This window comes from Neolamprologus multifasciatus, chromosome 12 (genome assembly GCF_963576455.1).
Source record: "Neolamprologus multifasciatus chromosome 12, fNeoMul1.2, whole genome shotgun sequence".
In the NCBI taxonomy this organism is placed as follows: domain Eukaryota; kingdom Metazoa; phylum Chordata; class Actinopteri; order Cichliformes; family Cichlidae; genus Neolamprologus; species Neolamprologus multifasciatus.
The window spans coordinates 1,172,810-1,195,407 of NC_140450.1; the positions used below are offsets into that span (position 1 = coordinate 1,172,810).

Sequence of the window (22,598 nt, forward strand, 5' to 3'; positions counted from 1 at the left end):
AGGTTTGATGTAGTTGTGTCCTGTAACATACCTGTGGTAAACAGGAAGTTGTAGGTGGAAACATTACGGTAAAAAAGAAACCACTTCTATTATTTGGTGAAAAGTCAGCGGACTGTTCACCACATACGGTGTGTCATCTGTCAACAGGAGGAAGTGAGACGTATCCAGACGTGGGGGTGACAGAAGTACTGTAGCACTGTTTCTGCTTCAGTCTTTGTTGTCTGATATGATGCACTTATATATATCAGTGATTTTGATTTGTTTGCTTTCAATAAATAACAAAAGGAAAACTTTGATTTGCTGATGATCAGTCAGAGATTTTCCATCACAAATGTCAGGCGAGTTCTTCAGAGGAGGCGGCGATCAGACTGCTGCTGCCCCTGAAACCCAGTGGGTGGATGTGCTGTGCAAAAGCATTTAATACATCGTGATTTGTGAGGTTTGTCACACTTGGACAAATAAAATATTGGAAAAAGATGACGAGAGTAAAACCAAAGTACACTTTAAAAATAATGATTTTATTTCTTAAAGGAAAACACTCGCGCAGTGCTACCTGCTTTAATACGTAAATGTACAAATATATTTTAAAATCAAGTCTCAAGTGTGGATCATTATTGTTTGAAATAAATTATTTCCTCTGATCTTTGTTTTAGTTGATTCTATTTAGAAAAGTGTTGCTTCAGCTTCAGCCTCATTAATGTTCTTCATGATCAATCATTATTTTCATGAGCATTTCTTATTTGTTGTTTTTTAAAACAAAAACTCGTAATGATTACTAACATATTCAAACAAAAAAAGATTTTTATTTAGGCAAAAGTACAGAAAACATCACCATTACTACCCCCCACCGCACGCACACCATGTGATCAGACACACAATCACACAGAAGAAGAAGCACTGCTGTGTCTCAGAGCGTGCAGAGGTGTTCAGCTGTGAAGTCGGATCGAGGCAAACAGGTAACACACACACACACACACACACACACCTGCTGTTAAAAGGAATCAATCACTCAAACTATAACAGATCAGTCAGTTTTTCATCTTCTTTATTCTCATAGAATCTAAATTATTTGCCTTTTTTAGTGTTTCTGCTGCGAAGGTGTGCTGTGACTCTCTCGCTTCCTCCTTTTTGGTTAAACTAAAATATTTTTGACATGAAATTTGTTTCGGTCATTTCTTCATTTTATTTGCATCAGGTTTTCCACCTCATTTGCATTTTTCCCGACTGGCTGAGAGATGTGGACACACTCAAAAATAACATTTATGTTCAAAACGCTGACTTTGGGTAATTAGTTAATGTAAATTTGTTACATAAGAACAATATAAAATGTTAAATCTGGTGAAATGTAGTCGATTGATATACATTCAGTTCATACCAGGATTATTGTCCTTAGTAATATATTTTTATTAAATCAATAAACCTTTGATTTTACATATTTCAGCTGCATTTTACTCAGAATTATTGCTTCATGTTTGTGAGGGATAATAATCAGTTTTTGAGTGTACAGATAGTTTTGCAGCTCTGCTTGCAAATGTTCATTAAACCTGAAACTGTCCTTGAACATTTTGTGTATTTTTATGGAATGACTGACTTAATGAGTGGCAACATGAAAACAAGCTAATATGTCCACTTTTGAAGTGGATAAAGAATCTCTTTCCAATGAAAAGATCCTTAAATTTACATGTTACATGTACGCTGGTACTATAACCTGATTGATTGATTGATTGATTGATTGGTAATTTATTTCAACATGTGAACAATATACAAGTACATTTAGAAAAGAAAATAAGAAAGAAAAAAAATACTGTACAAATTACATACCAAAAAAAATTATTAATTTACATGTTGAAAGGGAAGAAGTAAACACTTATTTAATCCCACCCCTTTGCCATAAATTATCAGTTAATATTTAGTCAGCTTCCTTACTGATATAATTTGTAATAACAACAGTGAACAGATTTCTGATATACTATATACTGTACTATCACATCATGAGTTGTTTTGTTTTTTTTTGTTTTTTTTAAATAGAGACATTCACTTAATTTCAATATTTTCCTTTTCTTTATAGTTCGAGAAGATCATATTTTTATAACTCTTTTTGAACAGTTTTATGTTTGGACGTTGCTTTAATTCCATATTCAGACTGTTCCATAGTTTTCACTCCATGAACAGAAACACAAAAGCCTTTTCTTGTGGTACGTACCACATCATTGTTTTGAAGTTACAAAAACCCCTTAAATTATAACGTCCTTCTTCCAAAAAAAACATACTCTGAATATTTCCTGGCAGTTCTTTATTTTTTGCTTTGAATAGAATTTGTGCTGTTTGGAATTTCACTAGATCGTCAATTTTCAATATTTCAGACTGTAAAAATAGTGACATTAACAAGGGTCTTAGTTTGAGTCCAGAAGAGCATTTCAGTGAACTAAAATAATGCTGTCCACTTTTTATTTTTAAGAAAATGCCAATATTGTTTAGTATTAACATGTCTTTAACAAGTGTATGAGTCAGTCTGAGTTTTTATTTTTAGCTCATAAAATCAATTTTTGTGATAATTTTGAGTCTGAGTCATTTCTAAATGGCTCATTGATGGTCTCACTCTGTGTAGGTGTGTTACTAACCTTCTGCAGCCACTTAAAATACAAACATTTATCTTTTAAACCTTGTTTGTCCAAACACAGATTGTCCACGTCAGAGTAACTTTGCTCTTGCTGTCTTGCTGCACTTCCACATTTCTCTTCACTTTCAGTGATTTCGGTTACGTAGTTCTTCAGCTCCACCTCTAAAGTTTTGGACAAGGTCATTTTAGTTCATCATTTTAACAGACTGTGAAACTACTCACATCAAATTTCTTGTTCATGTTCACACAAAGAAAAGCAGAAGAAAAGTTCAGTGATGCTCAAAAATGAAACAAATGACAGGAAACCTACAATACACGACTGCTTAGAAGCTTAGCATGAATGTTTTCAGTGCTTGTGAAGAAAAACTTTAGTTTGCTAACTCAATCAATTAATCAATATTTTATTTCTATAGCACATTTAAAAAGGACAGTGTGCTTCACACGAGGTAGCAAAACAGAAACAACAAAAGCAACAAAAACGGTTAAAAACAATTAAAACCAGTTACAGTTACACAGCACAACTGCAGACCGGGAGGAAGTCCAAACTAATTTGCTTCAAACGCTAGATGGAACAGGTGAGTTTTTAAGCGTGATTTAAACGATTGAATGGAATCTGACACGCGGACATCGGACATGCCAGTGTAGATTGGCTAGAACAGTAGTGATGTGATCATGCCTTCTGGTGCCAGTTAAGAGGTGTTTTGAACTAATTGCAAACGCTGGAGGAGAGAGAATTGGAGGCCCATGTACAGAGAATTGCAATAGTCTAGTCTCGAAGTAATGAAGGCATGGATGAGCTTTTCAAGGACTTTATGTGGACTATAGGGCTTTGCTTGGAGATTTGACGTAGCTGCTAACTGTTTGCGTAATTCTGAACAACAGACCAAAGAAACACATCAAAGTTACAAAATAATAATTAAATAATTGATGCACAACAGCTTACTGTGTTTTTGGCATCTGAGCTGTGCAGACTATTGTTTTTCTGGAGTTCTGGGGACACAGTGTAAAGTATTTAGTATTCACTGCTCATCCAAAGACTTACTGTATGATACTGCATGTGTCTGTATATGCAAGTTTAGTACAAGAGAGCCTAAAATCATCTTTTCCTCTCTCCAGGTCAGTAAGTCGGTGGTCTTTCAGCAGTGACATTATGGCAGCAGCAGCACCTGGTGAGTCCAGACAGACTGTAGGTGAGACCTGCAGCCTGCTGAGATCAGATTCATTTTTTATATAGGAGTGTGAAAATAGGTTGGCACTGTTGGCTTTTGGTAACTTACTGTGATTCTAAGACCATGCAACACACCTGTTCACCTGTTGGAAGAAAAAACCCATCATGATAATAATAATAATTCTCTGTTTTGTAAACAGAGAAACAAATAAGATGAGTTTTTTTTCCACTTTCTGTTGAATTAGTTTTCTCTTAAAAACAAACATAAAATAAACATTTATGTTCAGCACATAAATCAGCTCCAAACGAAACTTTCTGATTTTAAGGTTTCATTTTAATCAAACAGATCATTGACTTACAACTTAGTGTCCCTGATGTGTTAGATGCCTTCAGGCAACTGTTGTTGTGATTTGATGACAAAGAAAAAGTTTCTCTTGGCTTGAACTCTAAATGTGTTCACAGGGTGTCCGAAGAGTCTCTATTTACTTTAATAAGTTCCTACAAATAACACAACAAACTGAGTTTATTCATGATTTTAGCATCAACAAAGAAGCTGTTGCAGTTTTACTTGCTAGTTTTGCCATCACATTCCAACACTGTGAATACAAGCCTTATACCTCCTCATGAGCAGCTCAACTTTCAGCCGTCTTGGGACTTGAGCCTCTCAGACATTTTGTAGCATCCCTTCCTTGACCTCGCTGCAGGCCAGACTCTGCACACTAAACCACCAGCTTCGACCAGAGAGAAGAGAATCATCACTGAACTTTTCCAGGACGGAGGTTGCAGGAGTGATTCACACATTTACAGTCATCATTATAATTTGCTGCTTTAAATTTCTGAATAACCTGAAGCTGGTACAGGCAGAGCTTTATCCTCTCTGAAGCATCCACTGAATCGAGCTGTGATGCTGAGTTAGAGTGCAGCCCTCCGGATGAACCTTCGTTGGCTTTGCATGAACGCCTGCTCCAGGAGGCGTTTCAAGAAACTTGCTATGGATTGCATAAGTTGTGTTATGCGTTACACTAATGCACTAATGTGACGTCCATAAAGTTTCTCAAACTCACATTGAACTGCAGTCAGGGACTGAAAAATCTGCCAAGCAGCAGGTTTTTCTGCTTCAGTGTTGGCGAGAAAGGCGAGTGATCGTCTTACAAGAAATAAGTCTAAGCTTTCACACGCTGATGCCCAAGCAACGAAAGAAGGAAGTGAACGGGGACTTTTGGGATGTGTGGTATTTGATTAAGTACACACACACACACACACACACACACACACACACACACACACACACACACACACACACACACACACACAGTGTTTATTTACTTATCATCACTGAACATAAATGATTTTAGGAGGAAATACCATTTAATGAGTTGATTGAATTATGATGATTGATGATTTAATTGTAATCATTTTTCATTTTGTACTGATGTAAGCAGTGGTGAGCTCTGACAGCTTGGGTTAAATATTGATCCGTATGTGTTGAAACTGTCTGTGTAAAGGTGATGCCAGAGCAGTTAACAAACTAAACTTACTTTTGCTAGACTGAAAAAATGTAATATTTTAAAACTTTATTCCCGTAGCATTTGTAGATTCTTGTGTTTTCAGCCTGAAATTGTAAATTGGAGCACACTGATTCATGTTTCTATATTTTTGCAGATGATGATTTTAACAAACCAGAACACAGCAGCTCAGAGTTTGAGGACTGTAAGTCAAACTAACAACATTTCATATCATGAATAAAATAAGAGAAACTGGTGGATTAGAGGAATGAAATGTTATGCCAGGAGCTTTCTTATTTAAAAAGAGAGAACGAAGCATCTATTAAATCCTGCAGCCTGATTTCCTGCTTATTTATGAGTCCAGTCAAAATCTTGACTGCATTGAATGGGAAATTAAATTGATTAAATAAAGATGTATATTTCTGTTTTGTTCACACTGTTAATATTTTTGAAGAAATTGAGTAAAAATGCTCAGTGACCGTGGAAATCACTAGCTGGTAGTGAAGCCGTACGTGTGTCCTTGTGCAGTTGAAATAATCCACAAAAGTTGCTTTGTAGCAGAAAACAAACACACAAATATTAATTTTCACAAACTTGAACTCACATCAATCAGGCAGAATGTCGCTGTACTGTATTTATTACTATTACTGAAGGATACTCCCCATACCAACACCAACTAGATGTTTAAATCTTAATATAAATGAGTAACAGTAGGTGGACATTAGGTAAGGCTGCACTTTTTGCAGTGATCTCGTGTAGAAAACTATTCTGTGCGTATATAAAACAGGTCCGCGGCTCTGAACCGTAGTAAAGGGACCTCTGGCTAATACAGTGGGTTCTGTGTCGGCTCGTAGCCGAAAACTAGCTTTACTTTGTTGTCTGGATCAACTTTGCTAGCAGAGACAGAGAGAGGCGTTGAAAGGCTGCTCCAACAGAACTTATTGTTTCAGAGGAAAACACGAACACAGTGTACAGTCGAGTCTTAATAGCTTACTTACAACTGGGCTCGTCAGGCACTCTTCTTGGCTGCAGTGGTTATTATTATATTTACATGCTTCCAGCTCCCGTTTCTGCTCGATGACAGCTCGTACTTTTCCTTTTTCTCTCTCCCTCGCACTCACCAAAAATATTACCAAAAATAGAGAGGACAGAGCCTTATGACACAGGAAAATACTGCCGTCCAATCCATTTATTTCAACAAAGTAACTGTATTCAGAATACCACCTTTTAAAACGGTAACTGTAATGGAATACAGTTACTCATATTTTGTATTCAGTTACTCCCCAACACTGGTTACAGCCTCTACAGTGCAGAGGTCCGACTGCCCAGTAGGGATGGGTATTGATAAGATTTTCACGATTCCGATTCCATTTTCGATTCTGTTTAACGATTCGATTCTTTATCGATTCTCTTATCGATTATTTTTTTAAAAAAAAAAGGAGAACACTAAGGTCGATTAGCTTAGATCTTTGTTTTATATCTTCTCTTTGAACAAGATAGAAATTTAGGAGTAACATGGCCTTACAAACCCAACAGTGAGATCTTAACAGATCCACAGCCTACGGCTCTTCAATGGGGTGTCACAGGGTCCCCAGGAAAAAAAATTGTGAATGTAAAATAATAAAATAAATATTCTTCTGTAGCAATAACACAAGAATATCCAATAATGTCCCTGCCTACAATTAAACACATTCACTTACCGAAAATCATCTGCTGTGGCAAATGGGTGCAAGCCTTTGACCACAAACTTAGTCACTGCTCGGTGACATTCATCTATCCTGGCCTGAAAGGAGACGCTACCGGTAGACTGCAGTGAGAACTGCCAGCATCTGAGCCAGACTCTGTCTGTCTCATCATGGTCACCTAAATGCACAGTAATGGCAGGTTTTGTAATAAGGCAGATCGCGCTAACATAATATGCACTGTTAGTTGATTATTTACCTGCCGTATTAACGGGAGAGGACGTGCAAACGTTACCGCTGCTGCTGGGTTGAGATTCACGAGTCCGGAGCGGAATTAAAAACACGACATTTATTTAAGGTTATCGCGCGTTTTGTGAGCAAATGCTTTTGCATATTCGTAGTGTTTCCTTAAATGAAATCTCTACTTTGCAAGTATTGCAAGTTGCCCTGTTGTCATCCGTTCTCGTAAAGTATAACCAAACTTTTTAGCGTTTGAGCCGCCATGTTTCCTGCCAGGTAAATGACGCTCCGCAACGTGGTGACGTCATTCGGGGCGACTGGAATCGATAAGGGAATCGTTTGCAAAAATGGCAAACAATTCCAAGGAATTGAAACAGTGGGAACCGGTTCTCAACAAGAACTGGTTTTCGATACCCATCCCTACTGCCCAGCATGGGCGTTATTACTGTGGACTAAAGCAACAGCAGAAACTAAAAAAGTAGAAAAACACTAATTAACCATGAAAATGATGCTAAAATGTGATTTTAAAGTAAAATGAATTTCCCCATTTATTTAAGTGTTTCCTTATCTATAACCATTGGAATCTAAATTATTACCAATATGTACATCTTACAACATGGATAAAATATTAGACATTAACAGGCTAACTTTCGTCTCCTACATGTTTAAACTGTTTTAGACTGAAGAAGAGAATTGTTTCATTTCTTTTACAAAAGGAGAAGAAAATGTAGTTAAAACATCACAGAATGAGACATGAATATTTTAGTTTCTACAAAAAATCAATGAATAATTTAAAAACGTGTGTTTAAAATAAACTCAGTGTTTCAGTAACTGAACTTATTTTTCAGTGTCTGAGCTGAGGGTCGTTCTGCTGGGGAACAGCTGGTCTAAGAGGAGCTCAGTGGGCAACTTCATACTGGGAGCGACTGTGTTCAGCTCTGAGGATAAAGCAGACCTCTGTCTGAGAGTCAAAAGGGAGCTGAAGGGGAAAGAAATCGATCTCATCAACACTCCAGATCTGCTGTCTCCTAAAATCTCCCCAGAAGATCTGACGAAACAAGTTGAGGACTGTGTAAGACTCTCTGCTCCTGGACCTCATGTGTTTCTGCTGGTCCTCCAGCCTGCAGACTTCACTGAGGATCACAGACAGAGGCTACAAATGGTCCTTGAACTCTTTGGTGATCCATCATTTGATCGTTCACTGGCTCTGATAATGCCCAAAGACAAGAGTTCAAGTTCCATTGAAAAGTATTTGCAGCATCCACAGTTAGGAGAGATTATCAAGAAATGTAGAGAAAAATTGTTGTGGCAGAAGAACCTGGAACAAGAGCAGCTGTTAGCAGCCATAGATACAGTGGTGAAGAAGAGCATGAGGGTGGAAGTTTCCAGTGAGGAAACATCGGTTTCACCCAGTCAAGATGAGGAAGAAAAAGTCTCTGCCAGCTTGGATCCTATTAGGGGTGGTGAGTCTAAAACTGTGTTTTTTATACAGTATAATCTGATGGTCAGGTTTAAGTTCAGGGTTTTCAACAGTGTCTTACAAATCCTGCAATTTGTAAAACTGTCTGAAAACTCCTGACAACTGCTGGCTCACTTCCTTTCTGAAAGAAATCCTGGAGATGACTTTTTAAAAAAATGATCCAGCTCTTAAATATAATCCGGTCCACATGTAAACGCTAAAAATGAAATGTTAGCCAATCAGAAGCCTAAAAGCCTGGGAGGGAAAGAGTAAACAAGCTTTTGTACCTCACAAAACCTTCAGTACTTCTGAAATATTTTTGCTTTTCTGAAAGGCAGCTAATTTTGAGTTACTTTGCAAGTGCCATTTTCAAGTGCTTTCCTTATTTCAAATGTTAATAACTAAAGACAGTATTTTGGCTGTTGTGTAGACTCACAAGTTAGGAATGAACAACATGCATAGAGCATACAGAAATGTAATTGAAAAAAAATTACATTTATTCAAAACGGACGTCGGGATTTGGGTTGTGACAACATCTGTGTTGAATGTAGAAACCACATCCGAAGTTCACTCTGACGCCTCTGTCTTTCTTAATGGAAGGACAGTAACTGTGTGTGTATGTAAGCCTGTGAAAACTGCAGATAGTAAGATTAACAGTGGATAGAGACAGTATTTTGTCTTTATCCGCCATTGTTGAAATTTATCTTATGCAAACAATAACGTGGCGCACAGCGTGACGTCAAAAACAGTGCACACCTTTGATGTTGCGTGAGTAAATTGAAAATCTCCACCCTGGCAGGAGTTTTTTAAAATCTCAGGTGTCATTGACCCAGAATGCTGTTTATGTGTAGACAAAAGGTCCAAACGCATAGAAAAATCTGTGTTTTCAAAAATACCCGTGTACGTGTGGACGTAGCCTAAGGTACTGTTGGTAAGAAAAGTTCAGTTCAGGTTTGAACGATTCTAGTTTGAAAGAAGGTGGAGATCCTCTTCCAACTGTGGACCATGGCCTTTGATTTGGAGGTGCTGGTTCTCATTCTCGCCACTTCACACTTGGCTGTGAACTGTTGCAGTGCGAGCTGGAAGAAACCACCTGATGAGCCAAACTGATGAGAAACACATAATCTGAAAAAATAAGCAGAGACGAATTTCTGATGCCAAAAAAGTGGAAGCCTTCCACCACTGGACTGCACCTAGAAATTCTGTCCATAAAAATAATGAACTGGATTGGTGACAAAGGGCAGTCCTGCTGGAGTCCAACACCCACCAGGAGTCTGATTTGTTGCCAGCAGTGTGGACCCAGCTCTAGCAATGGTTGTAGAAGAATCAAATGGCTTGCTGCAACAGGTGAAACACTCCATACCCCTGAAGAACTTCTCACAGAAGGTCAAAGGCGTTCTCCAAGTCCACTAAACGCATGTAGACTGGTTGGGCAAACTTCCATGCACCCTCAGATATCTCTGTGAGGTTAAGAGCTGGTCCAGTGTTCCTGGTGAACACACCAGACAGGTCAGGGATAAAGTTATTGAGAAACTTAAAGCAGGCTTAAGCTACAAAAAGATTTCCCAAGCCTTGAACATCCCATGGAGCTCTGTTCAAGCCATCATTCAGAAATGGAAGGAGTATGGCACAACTGTAAACCTACCAAGACAAGGCCGTCCACCTAAACTCACAGGCCGGACAAGGAGCTGATCAGAAATGCAGCCAAGAGGCCCATGGTGACTCTGGACGAGCTGCAGAGATCTACAGCTCAGGTGGGGGAATCTGTCCATAGGACAACTATTAGTGGTGCACTGCACAAAGTTGGCCTTTATGGAAGAGTGGCAAGAAGAAAGCCATTGTTAACAGAAACCATAAGAAGTCCTGTTTGCAGTTTGCCACAAGCCATGTGGGGGACACAGCAAACATGTGGGGGACACAGCAAACATGTGGAAGAAGGTGCTCTGGTCAGATGAGACACACTCTCACTCTGAACACACCATCCCCACTGTCAAATATGGTGGTGGCAGCATCATGCTCTGGGGGTGCTTCTCTTCAGCAGGGACAGGGAAGCTGGTCAGAGTTGATGGGAAGATGGATGGAGCCAAATACAGGGCAATCTTGGAAGAAAACCTCTTGGAGTCTGCAAAAGACTTGAGACTGGGGCGGAGGTTCACCTTCCAGCAGGACAACGACCCTAAACATGAAGCCAGGGCAACAATGGGATGGTTTAAAACAAAACATATCCATGTGTTAGAATGGCCCAGTCAAAGTCCAGATCTAAATCTAATCAAGAATCTGTGGCAAGATCTGAAAACTGCTGTTCACAAACGCTGCCCATCTAATCTGACTGAGCTGGAGCTGTTTTGCAAAGAAGAATGGGCAAAGATTTCAGTCTGTAGATGTGCAAAGCTGGTAGAGACAGACCCTAAAAGAATGGCAGCTGGAACTGCAGCAAAAGGTGGTTCTACAAAGTATTGACTCAGGGGGCTGAATACTTACGCACACCCCACTTTGCAGTTATGTATTTGTAAAAAATGTTTGGAATCATGTAAGATTTTTGTTCCACTTCTCACGTGTGCACTTTGTGTTGGTCTTTCACGTGGAATTCCAATAAAATTGATTCATGTTTGTGGCTGTAATGTGACAAAATGTGGGAAAGTTCAAGGGGCTGAACACTTTTGCAAGCCACTGTAGTTGGAGCACCCCCTTATGTCCCCCTTGTTGAGGATGAGAACTCCCACCCCGGCTTACCAATCTAAAGGCTCTCAATGAGATCCTGTAGAGGTGTGTGAACCAAGACAGCCCTACAACATCCAGAGCCTTCAGGAACTCAGGGCAAACCTCATCCACCCCAGGGGCTTTGCCACCAACGAGTTGTATAACTGCCTCTGTGTCCTCACCTACGGTGAGGGATGACTTTGTCCCTGTTGTCCCCAGACTCTGGTTTCTGGAGGCAGCAGCCTAAGCAGAGAACCTCACACCTTGCTCTTTCTAGCCACCTCCTCTAGCTTATCCAAAGCATTCCCAGGCCTCATGCACTAGCTCAGGCTCCTTCCCCACCAGAGAGGTGAGAGTCCATGTCCAAGTTACCAGTCTCCGTAGCAGGGATCAGTCTGCCAGTGTCTCCGTTCTTAGTACACACATTGCACCCGACCTCTATGGCGTCTTAAGATGGGTGGCCTAAAGGAGGATGGGCCTATGTTGCTTCTTCACGTTACACCCGGCCAGGCCCCATGGGCTAAGGCAAGTCACCAGATGCTCTCCCTCGGGTCACCTCCCATGTCCTAGCTCCAAAATGGGGCCCAGGTAACCGGATGCCTGACAGGGTAAACTGTTCCCTTGGTCTGGTAAGGGTCTTATAAGGGTCTTCTAAATGGCTTAGTGTCTGGATTCCTCACTCAGGACCAACTTGTAATGGGACACACAACCAGGTGGCAAAAGCCCCCCAACAACATAGCCCCTGGGATCCCTGGAACACACAAGCCCCTCCACCACAATAAGGCAGTGATTCACAGAGGGGCAGATAATATTAAAAGGTGACACTGGTTGTGCGCTGTGAGTAGAGAGTGCATCTGCAGTTTTCTTGTTATCGTGAGTAATCATCAGCTAATTGTTTTAAGAAATAAATGGTGGTGGTGTAAACATTGATATTTAACCAATCAGGTGATCTTATTAATATTTCAAACACTGAAACAGAATGTAGTAAAACTGTGGTGATAAAAATCTGTGTGTCACAATTTTAAAGGTAATTTACAAGTTTTATCTTTTGTCATTTTTTGTTTTTCAGCACATGAACTCAGGATAATGCTGTTTGGAAAAAGTGAGAACAAAAAATCATCCCTGGAAAAGATCATCATTAGAAAGAAAGAGTTTAATATGCCTAAAGTTCTTGGAGGAAAGCAATGTCGCGCTGCCTCTGGAGAGTGGAAAGGGAAACCGTTAACAGTAGTCAAAACCCCCGACATCTTCAGTCTGTCTGTGAAAACTCTGTTAGAAGTGATGAAGAGCTGTGTGAGTCTCTGTCCTCCTGGACCAAACGTTCTGCTGCTGTTAGTGAAACCTTCTGATTTCACTGAAGAGGACAGAAAAACTCTGAATTTGGTCCTGAGCTTGTTTGGTCAAGATGTCTTTCAAAACTCAATGGTTATTATAACACAGAAACAAGAGAAAGGCAATAACTCAGTGGAAAAACTCATTGAAGACTGCAACCAAAGGCAGAACTGGTTTGACAAAAATTATTCTGCTACAGATTATTCAGAGTTGATGGAAGAAATGAATGAGATAGTGAGTGAAAACTGGGGGAAATATCTAATGTTAAAAGAGGAGGCTAAACCCAATCTGAAGTCCAGTCTGAACCTGGTTCTGTGTGGGAGGAGAGCAGCAGGGAAGACGTCAGCAGCCAAGGCCATTTTAGGTCAGACTGAGCTTCATTCAGTCTCCAACTCATCAGAGTGTGTTAAACATCAGGGAGAGGTGTGTGGACGTCGGGTTTCCCTGGTGGAGCTGCCTGCCTTGTATGGAAAACCTCAGGAGGCAGTGATGGAGGAATCACTCAGGTGTATCTCCCTCTGTGATCCTGAGGGTGTCCATGCCTTCATCCTGGTCCTACCTGTGGCTCCCCTCACTGATGAAGACAAGGGAGAGTTAGAGACCATCCAGAACACATTCAGCTCTCGAGTCAATGACTTCACCATGATTCTGTTCACTGTGGACTCAGATCCTACAGATCCAGCTGCTGGTAACTTTCTAAAGGATAATGAAGACATCCAGGAGCTCTGTGAGAGCTGTGGAGGAAGATCCGTTGTTCTCAACATCAAGGACAAACAGCAGATCCCAGAACTGTTTGAGATTGTGGATAAAATTAGTCAGCCTACAGGACAACTGTGCTGTTATACAACTACAACATTTTTACACGCACAAATGGAGAAAGTCTTAAAACTTGTCACTGGTAAGTAGTTTCGATTTTATATTTTCCAATTACCCAGAGTTTGAATTCAGTATACAAGTGTTAACTCTGATTGTTTTCATGTTTTAGGTGGTGAAGTTGGAGAACAGGACTCAGACTGTCTCAGGATTGTGCTGATAGGAAAGACTGGCTGTGGAAAGAGCTCTACAGGAAACACAATTCTAGGAAGAGATGAGTTTAAAGCTGAATCAAGTCAAATATCAGTTACACAACAATGTCAGAAAGTACACGGTGAGGTGGACGGTCATCCCATTGTTGTGGTCGACACTCCTGGTCTGTTTGACACAAGTTTGTCACCTGAAGAAGTTCAAGAGGAGCTGGTGAAATGTGTCAGTCTTTTGGCTCCAGGACCACATGTCTTCCTGGTGGTGATTCATATTGGCAGATTCACAGCAGAGGAGAAGGAGACACTGGAACTCATTAAGAAATTCTTTGGGAAGGATTCAGAAAGGTTCACCATTGTTCTTTTAACAGGAGGAGATGATCTGGAGCATCAGGGAGAGTCTATTGATGATTACATCAAGAAGAAATGTCACAGTTCCTTTAAGAAGCTGATCTCTGACTGTGGAGGAAGATACCATGTGTTCAATAACCGTGACAAACAAAACCACACACAAGTCAGTGATCTGATAGCAAAGATTGACACCATGATGAAGGACAATGGAAGACGCTGCTTCACCAACAAGATGCTGCAAGAATCTGAAGCTGCGATAAAGAAGGAGATGCAGAAGATTTTAAAGGAGAAGGAAGAAGAGATGCAGAAAGAAAAGGAAGAAATTGAAAGAAGATATAAAAAAGAAATGGAGGCCATGGAGAAAAGAATCGATGAAGAGAGAGAAAAGGAGAGGATACAGAGAGAAAAAGAACTCGAAAAAATGAGAAATAAAATTAGAGAAGAAGAAGAGAAGAGAAAGCAGGAACAGGAAATCAGGGAAAAGGAGAAAAGGGAAAAGGAAGCTGAAGAAGAAAGACGCCGACAAGAATTTGAAACAGAACTTGAAAAGCTGGACAAACAAATTCAGTCAGAAAAAGAGGCAAAAGAAAATGTGGACAGAAAACTGGAAGAAGCCAGAGAAGAGATGAGAAGAAAACAAGAGGAGTGGGAGAAAGAACAGAAGGAATGGTGGGACAAACAACGACAAGAAGAAGACAAAAGACGAGAGGAAGAGAAAGAAAAAATGGAAAAGCTACAGGATGATTATAACGAAAAGCTGGAATGTGAAAAAATCAATAAAGAAGAGGACCAAAAAAGAAGAGAAGCAGAAATAAAAGGATTGGAGGAAATTCATAAGAAAACTCTGGATGATCTAAAGAAGAAACATGAAGAGGAAGCCAGAAAGAAAGCTGAAGAGTTCAACCAAGCCCAGAAGAAACACGTGGACGAACTAGAAAAACAGAGGGAAGAACATGAGAAGAAAATGTATGACTTAGTGAGACGTGTGACCAAAAAGACTGAAAACTTGAAAAAGATGAAGAATTTAATGCAAACACATGAAAAAGAAATGAGATCTGTGACAAATGAAGAGGAGATTGAAAACCTCCAGGAAAAACATGAAGAACAACTACATGACTTAATGCAAGAAATCTTGAACGAAGAGATCAAGGACGCGTCAACCTGCAGCATTTTATAAAGAGAAATCTACTTTTACAGCTGTTCTTTAACTGCTAGAGGAGAGAAACATCAAAAATGTGCAGACTTGTTGTTCTGCATGTTTTACACCTGCTTGTTCATCACGACCACAGAAAAATCTGCTGATTGGATATCATCTCAAATAGTTCAGTTCAGTTTTATTTATATATAGCACCAAATCACCACAACAGTTGCCTCAAGGGGCAATAACCAATAATAATCATTTTGATTTACACGTTAACCTGCACTATTTAAGTAAAATTACTCATTTAAATGATTTTCTTTGGTTTGGTAAAAATCACCATTTGACCAAAATGTTTTTTTTCTTTTTTAACATTAGATTGCTCTTAAAAGGAATCTTGATGTTATGTGTTATTTCATATAGTGTTCTGTTGTGAATATTTGTGGTTTGATTATGATTGTTTTGTGTTTTTTTTTGCATAAATGCGTGATTAGTAATAAACACAAGATGAATAAATAAACAAGTGAAAGAAAACTTAATTATTATTTTTCTTTCACTTATGATGAATAAATCATGTTTTAAATTTTGTTAGAATTTAACCTATTCTCTCCAAATATCACAGCATTTATTCATTATTTAAACATATCTGCATATCATTTACACCAGTCAGACAAAATGCCTTTAATTTTTTGATTTTTTATTTGTTGTAATGAATATCTATGAATGTGATTTTAATTTATAATTAATGACATAATTAATAATAATCTAACATAATTATTATTGTAAACAGTTTTTCTCTGTAATCAGCTCTGATCGTTGTTAAATGATGAAGTCAAACATCTTCATTCATCTCTGAATTTATGTTTTTAAATTACTGAACTTACCAAATTACATTTACTGCTCCACCTATGCTGACATATTTGATTTGTTTTTGTCTATAAGGAAAAATGTGTATAACCTGTATTATGGTAATTAGTAATTGTAATGTGCACAACAAAGTCCTGATAAAGAAACTGTTGCTAATAAAAACAAAGGTTGGAATTTTAAGCAAAGTTTTAACTTGTTTCTTGAGTCATACTGTGGCAGGATCAGTCGATTTATGTTTTTGGTCCCTTTTCATTCTCAGCATCATTGCAGGTAAATACAGGATCCCTGAGCTGTCAAAAAACATTTGGTATTTTTCTTAATCTGATTTAAGTCTCAGCTACTCAAAAACTTTTTTTAAAGAGAACTTGCTGGTGAGTTTTGGATCATTGTCCTGCTGCATTACCCAAGTGCTCTTTAGCTGCAGAGCAGGAAGTGATGGTCGAAGCTCCTTCAGGTTTTTCTGGTGGAGACATTCAGCAGCAGCCCAGCCCATCACACTACCATCACCATGTCTGACTGTTGTTGTGATCTTTTTATGAACTGCTGTTAGTTTGATCCAGATGTAACGAGAATCAAAGTTCAGCTTTTTTCTCGTCAGCCCACAGAAAGTTTTCCCAGACGTCTCAGGGATCATCCAGATGTTTTTTGGCAAATGAGCAATGAAAGGAGACACAAGTCCTTTTAAAGAGCAACACCTGAGTGTGAGAGCTGGACTCAAAAATATCCCATTAGTTACTTTCTTACATACTTTTAATCAGCTTTAATTAAAAGTGGTTCTTGGTGGCGCTGTCACTTGGTGTTTGCTCGCTCTGTGGTAGAGTATCACTTCCTGTTCCTGCTTAAACACAGTGGTGTTTCTCAGTAGCTTATCTGCTTAGCAATTTAATTACAAACTTTTAAATAGATTATTTTTTCATAGTATAATCTTCACGTGCTTCATCCGAAGCACACTTCCCGTGTACTCACTGCCTAACTTATAGCCAAGGTATTCACTCACTGTCTCTGTACTGTTTCGCTAACTTAGCTTAGCTCGTAGCTGACTTGTTAGCACCATGACTACTTCACCTGTCCCTCCTGCACTTTCCTGCTCATTGTGTCAGATGTTAACTTACTCCTCGGCCTCCTTTAGCAGTAATGATATCTGTAACAAATGTAGCATATTTGCAGCTCTGGAGGCCAAGATTACTGAATTGGAGACTCGGCTTCGCACCCTTCATTCACCTGTAGCTAGCCAGGCCCCTGTAGCTGGTGCAGCTGAAGATAGCGTAGGCCCCGCTAGCTGTTCCCCGGCAGACCCCAAGCAGCTGGGGAAAGAGGGCGGCCGGGTGACGGTGAGGAGGAAGCATAGTCCTAAACAGAAGCCCCAGGTACACCACCAACCTGTTCATGTGTCTAACCGTTTTCCCCACTCGGCAACACACCCGCTAGGGGTCAAACTCTGGTAATTGGTGATTCTGTTCTCAGACATGTGAAGCTAGAGACACCGGCAACCATAGTCAATTCAAGGGGCCAGAGCAGGCGACATTGAAGGAAATTTAATACTGCTGGCTAAGGGTAAACGTAAATTCAGTAAAATCATAATTCATGTCGGCAGTAATGACACCCAGTTACGCCAATCAGAGGTCCCTAAAATCAATATTGAATCGTGTGCAACTTTGCCAAAACAATGTGGGACTCTGTAGTTTTCTCTGGTCCCCTCCCCAATCAGACCAGGAGTGACATGTTTAGCTGCATGTTCTCTTTAAATTGCTGGCTGTCTGAGTGGTGTCCCAGAAAAGATGTGGGCTTCATAGATAATTGGCAAACCTTCTGGAGGAAACATACTTAGAAAACAGGAAATACTTTGTATCAATAGGTAACTTCACATCTGAGCAGACAAGTATCACATGTGGAGTTCCCCAAGGTTCCATCTTGGTACCCCTTCTGTTTAACATTTACATGCTCCCACTGGCACAGATTATAAAGAACAACAAAATAAACTATCACAGCCATGCAGATGACACACAAATATATATCACAATGTCACCAGGACCTGGAAAAACTAGTGACTGTAACAGCATCTTTACAGGTCTACCTAAAAAATCAGTCAGACAACTACAGCTCATTCAGAGCTCTGCTGCTCAAGTCCTCACTAAGACCAAAAACGTGGACCACATCAGTCCAGCTCTGAGGTCTTTACACTGGCTGCCTGAGGATAGACTTTAAAGTTCTGATGCTGGTCTATAAAGCTCTGAATGGTTTAGGACCAAAATACATCAGTAACCTCCTGACCCAGTATGAACCTTCCAGATCCCTCAGCTCATCTGGATCCAGTTTTTTATCAGTTCCCAGAGTCAGAACCAGACACGGAGAAGCTGCATTGAGCTTTTATGCTCCATATATCTGGAACAAACTCCCAGAAAGCCTCAGATCAGCTGAAACACTCAGTTTATTTAAAACCAGGTTGAAGACTCTCTTATTCTCAGCTGCGTTTGAATAAAACACCAAATCCACACTTTTAAGCTTAAATTTCAAAACGTACATTTTAACTATTGATTTTATCTACTGTTCTGACTTTATCTACTGTTTTTTAATCAATTTTAAATCATGCTTTTTATTTGTTTTTGTTTTTTAATGTCTCTGTAAAGCACTTTTAATCACCTTGTTGTTGAATTGTGCTATATAAATAAACTTGCCTTGCCTCTTGTTAGGAGAGACGGCATCCATCCCACTTTGGATGGAGCAGCTCTCATTTCTAGAAATATGGACAAATGTATTAAACCCCCCAAAATATGACTATCCAGAGTTGGGACCAGGAAGCAGAGTCGCCTCTCTGCAGCTTCTCTCCTCCTGCTACCCCCCCAAAAACCCATCTCCATAGAGACTGTGTCAGCTCCCAAACAGACAAAAAACCAACTAAAAACCAGCAACAAACAACTTAAACATAAACAATCACAAAGAAAGAACAATACAGTATCCACATCTGAACCAAAGAGTAAAACAGTGAAATGTGGATGATTAAATATTAGGTCTCTCTCCTCCAAGTCTCTGTTAGTACATGACTTAATAATTGATCAACAAATCGATTTACTCTGCCTGACAGAAACCTGGTTGCAGCAGGATGATCATGTTAGTTTAAATGAATCAACACCCCCGAGTCATTCTAACTACCAGAAACCTCGAAGCACAGGCCGAGGGGGAGGTGTGGCAGCAATTTTTCACACCAGTCTATTAATCAACCAAAGACCCAGACAGACTTTTAATTCATTTGAAAGCCTGATGCTCAGCCTCATCCACCCCAGCTGTAAAACTCAAAAAACAGTCTTACTTGTTATCATCTATCATCCACCTGGGCCTTACACAGAGTTGCTCTCTGATTACTCAGACTTTATATCTGATTTAGTTCTGAGCTCAGATAACATTATTATCAGAATCAGAATCGTGTTTATTGGCCAAGTATATGTGCAGACACATACAGGGAATTTGGTTCCGGTAGATGGTGGCTCTCAAGCACATCAATGTAAATCACACACACACACACACACACACACACACACACACACACACACTCACACACATATACACACATTACACATACATACACATACATACACAAAGCTGTGTAAACCAACTATTAATAACTAATCTAAACTTATATACATAAAATACAGAAATGAAATGAGGTGGAATGAATACCACAGAATGTACATAAGGTGCAGTTGCAGTCTGGCAGTGGGAGCAGTGTGACAGGTCAACTGTTAAGAAGGGAGATGGCGAGGGGAAAGAAACTGTTCCTATGTTGGGTGGTCCTGGTCTGCGGGCTTCTGTACCGTCTGCCAGAGGGCAGCAGATCAAAAAGTCTGTGTCCAGGGTGTGAGGGGTCTATGATGATTTTCCCTGCCCGTTTCCTGGTTCTTGAGAAGTACAGGTCCTGGATGGAGGGCAGGGGGGCGCCGATGATCCTTTCTGCTGCCCGTACAGTCCGCTGTAGTCTGCTCCTGTCCTGTTTAGTGGCTGCAACATACCAGACTGTGATGGAGGAGCACAGGACAGACTCAATGACCGCAATGTGGAACTGGATCAGCAGCTCCTGTGGAAGACTGTACTTCCCCAGTTGTCTCAGGAAGTACATCCTCTGCTGGGTCTTTTTGAGGATGGAGTTGATGTTGGTCTCCCACTTCAGGTCCTGGGAGATGGTGGTACCCAGGAACTTGAAGATCTTCACAGTCGACACAGGGCTGTCGGGGGGGCAGAGTTGAGGGATGTCTACTGAAGTCCACTGTCATCTCTACAGTCTTAAGCGTGTTCAGCTCCAGATTGTGCTGACTGCACCAGAGTACCAGCCGCTCAACTTCCTGCCGGTATGCAGACTCATCACCATCCTGAATGAGGCAAATGACAGTGGTGTCATCTGCAAACTTTAGGAGTTTAACAGCCGAGTTCTTGGAGGTGCAGTCGTTAGTGTAGAGGGAGAACAGTAGTCGTGAGAGGACACATCCTTGAGGGGCACCAATACTGAGGGACCGAGTTTCAGAGGTGATCTCCCCCAGCCTCACTTGTTGCTTTCTGTCTGTCAGGAAGCTGGTGATCCACTGACAGGTAGCTGGTGACACGCTGAGCTGGGAGAGTTTGGAAGAGAGAAGTTCAGGCACAATGGTGTTAAAAGCCGAACTGAAGTCCACAAACAGGACCCTGGCATAAGTTCCTGGGCGGTCGAGGTGTTGCAGGATGTAGTGCAGCCCCATGTTCACTGCATCATCCACCGACCTGTTTGCTCGGTAGGCAAACTGCAGAGGGTCCAGCTGGTGGCCTGTAATGTCTTTCAGATGGGCTAACACCAGTCGTTCGAAGGATTTCATGACCACAGACGTCAAGGTGACAGGTGTGTAGTCATTCAGTCCTGTGATGGTGGGTTTCTTGGGAACAGGGATGATGGTGGAGCGTTTGAAGCAGGAGGGAACTTCACACAGCGAAGGAATCTGTTGAAGATGCGAGTAAAGATTGGAGCCAGCTGTTCAGCACAGGTTTTGAGGCAAGAGGGTGAGACGCCGTCTGGTCCGGGGGCTTTCCTGGGCTTCTGTTTCTGGAATAGTCGGCTCACATCCTCAGTGTGTATTCTGAGTTTCAGGGAGGAGGAAAGGGGGGTGAGAGGTGTGGTGGAGGTCGTTGAGTCTGGATTGGAGAGGGTGGTGGTGGTCGTTGGGTCTGGATTGGGGAGGGTGGGGGTGGTCGTTGAGACTGGATTGGGGAGGGGGGGGGTGAAGGGGGGAGAGGTGGAAGGTGTGTTGGGGGTCAATGTCTGAAGCAATGTCCCTGGGGAGGAGAGGGTGGGGCGTGGGAGTCTGTCCGTCTCAAACCTGCAGTAGAAAGTGTTTAACTCGTTGGCCAGGTCTTATTATTGTGGGTGATTTTAACATCCATGTAGATGCTAAAAATGACAGCCTCAACATGGCATTTAATCTGTTATTAGACTCAGTTGGCTTCTCTCAAAATGTAAAAGAACCCACCCACCACTTTAATCACACTCTAGATCTTGTGTTAACATATGGCATAGAAACTGAACATTTAACAGTGTTTCCTGAAAACCCTCTCCTGTCTGATCATTTCCTGTGACATTTCTGTTCTAGGTGTAGTTTGAAAAAGAAAACACCACTTACCTGCTGTTCCTCATATCTTAAATAACTCTGTAATCAGCTTCTAACTAGCATTCAAAGGTGTCCACATATTTTTCTGCATCACTGATTTACAAACAAAAAGAATTCAAACATCGAATAAATAAATAAATAAAATTGAATTAATAAAAATATAAAAATCTTTTTTTTATTTGTGCGTCATTGCTCATATATTAGTTAAATAGTAGTTAATTAACCTGCATCATCTAACGTGCATTTGCTTCACAAGCATCTATAGAATTATTTAAATGAGCAAAAAACCCCAAAACAATCTGAACTAAATGTCGATGCAGATTCAGTTCCTGCTGATGCTGATTTTGTGATGCTGCAGATTTTCAGTATGTCAGAGAATGCAATATAATCACAACAGTTATATTTTCCTAATCATTACTAGTTTAATGCAGGCAAATGAGTGACTGCAGATTTTCCTCATCGAACTCACACATAAGCTTCATTTAAATCTTCCAGCATTATGTTAAAGAATCATTTCAAGGATTCAAAGATTCAATGAGCTTTATTGTCATTCGCATCACATGTTAACATGAGGTGGAACGAAATTATATTTGGAGGTTTAAACAGCTTGAAATGACAAAATGACTCTTCGTGTGAGCGATGACTTGAGGATGTTTTATGGTGCTTTCTGTTGTTGCTCAAACTTTGTAGAAATATTGTTTAGTTTGAGATGAATAAAATAAAAAAAGAAGGGTTAGGGTTATGCAAAGTAAAGATGATCTGACTGATCGCTCTGAATATAAATCCAACAAGGTTGATTCAGTCATCTTTGTTTTACTGAATGGCTCAAATTTATTCTTCTGGATGAAACTTGTTACACAGCCAGTTAATGATGTAATCAATAACTGGTATTG

At 40.3% G+C, this 22,598-nt stretch overlaps 1 protein-coding gene across 1 annotated transcript; it reads left to right on the top strand.

Annotated features, from left to right (window-relative positions):
* Nucleotides 1-973: 973 nt before the first annotated feature.
* On the top strand, nt 974-15,303 carry LOC146506101 (uncharacterized). Its single transcript, XM_085179967.1, has 5 exons — nt 974-3,789; nt 5,451-5,498; nt 8,064-8,678; nt 12,444-13,604; nt 13,692-15,303. The coding sequence occupies exons 1-5, from the start codon at nt 3,666-3,668 to the stop codon at nt 15,251-15,253; spliced, it is 3,510 nt and encodes a 1,169-aa protein (XP_085036093.1). The 5' UTR covers nt 974-3,665; the 3' UTR covers nt 15,254-15,303.
* Nucleotides 15,304-22,598: the final 7,295 nt, after the last annotated feature.

Bases quoted from the DNA above. Each gene is read 5' to 3' on its own strand.
- LOC146506101 (XM_085179967.1), top strand. From the start codon at position 3,666: ATGATACTGCATGTGTCTGTATATGCAAGTTTAGTACAAGAGAGCCTA. The intron at 3,790-5,450 runs GTGAGTCCAGAC...ATATTTTTGCAG, and splicing joins TATGGCAGCAGCAGCACCTG to ATGATGATTTTAACAAACCA. The intron at 13,605-13,691 runs GTAAGTAGTTTC...TTCATGTTTTAG, and splicing joins AGTCTTAAAACTTGTCACTG to GTGGTGAAGTTGGAGAACAG.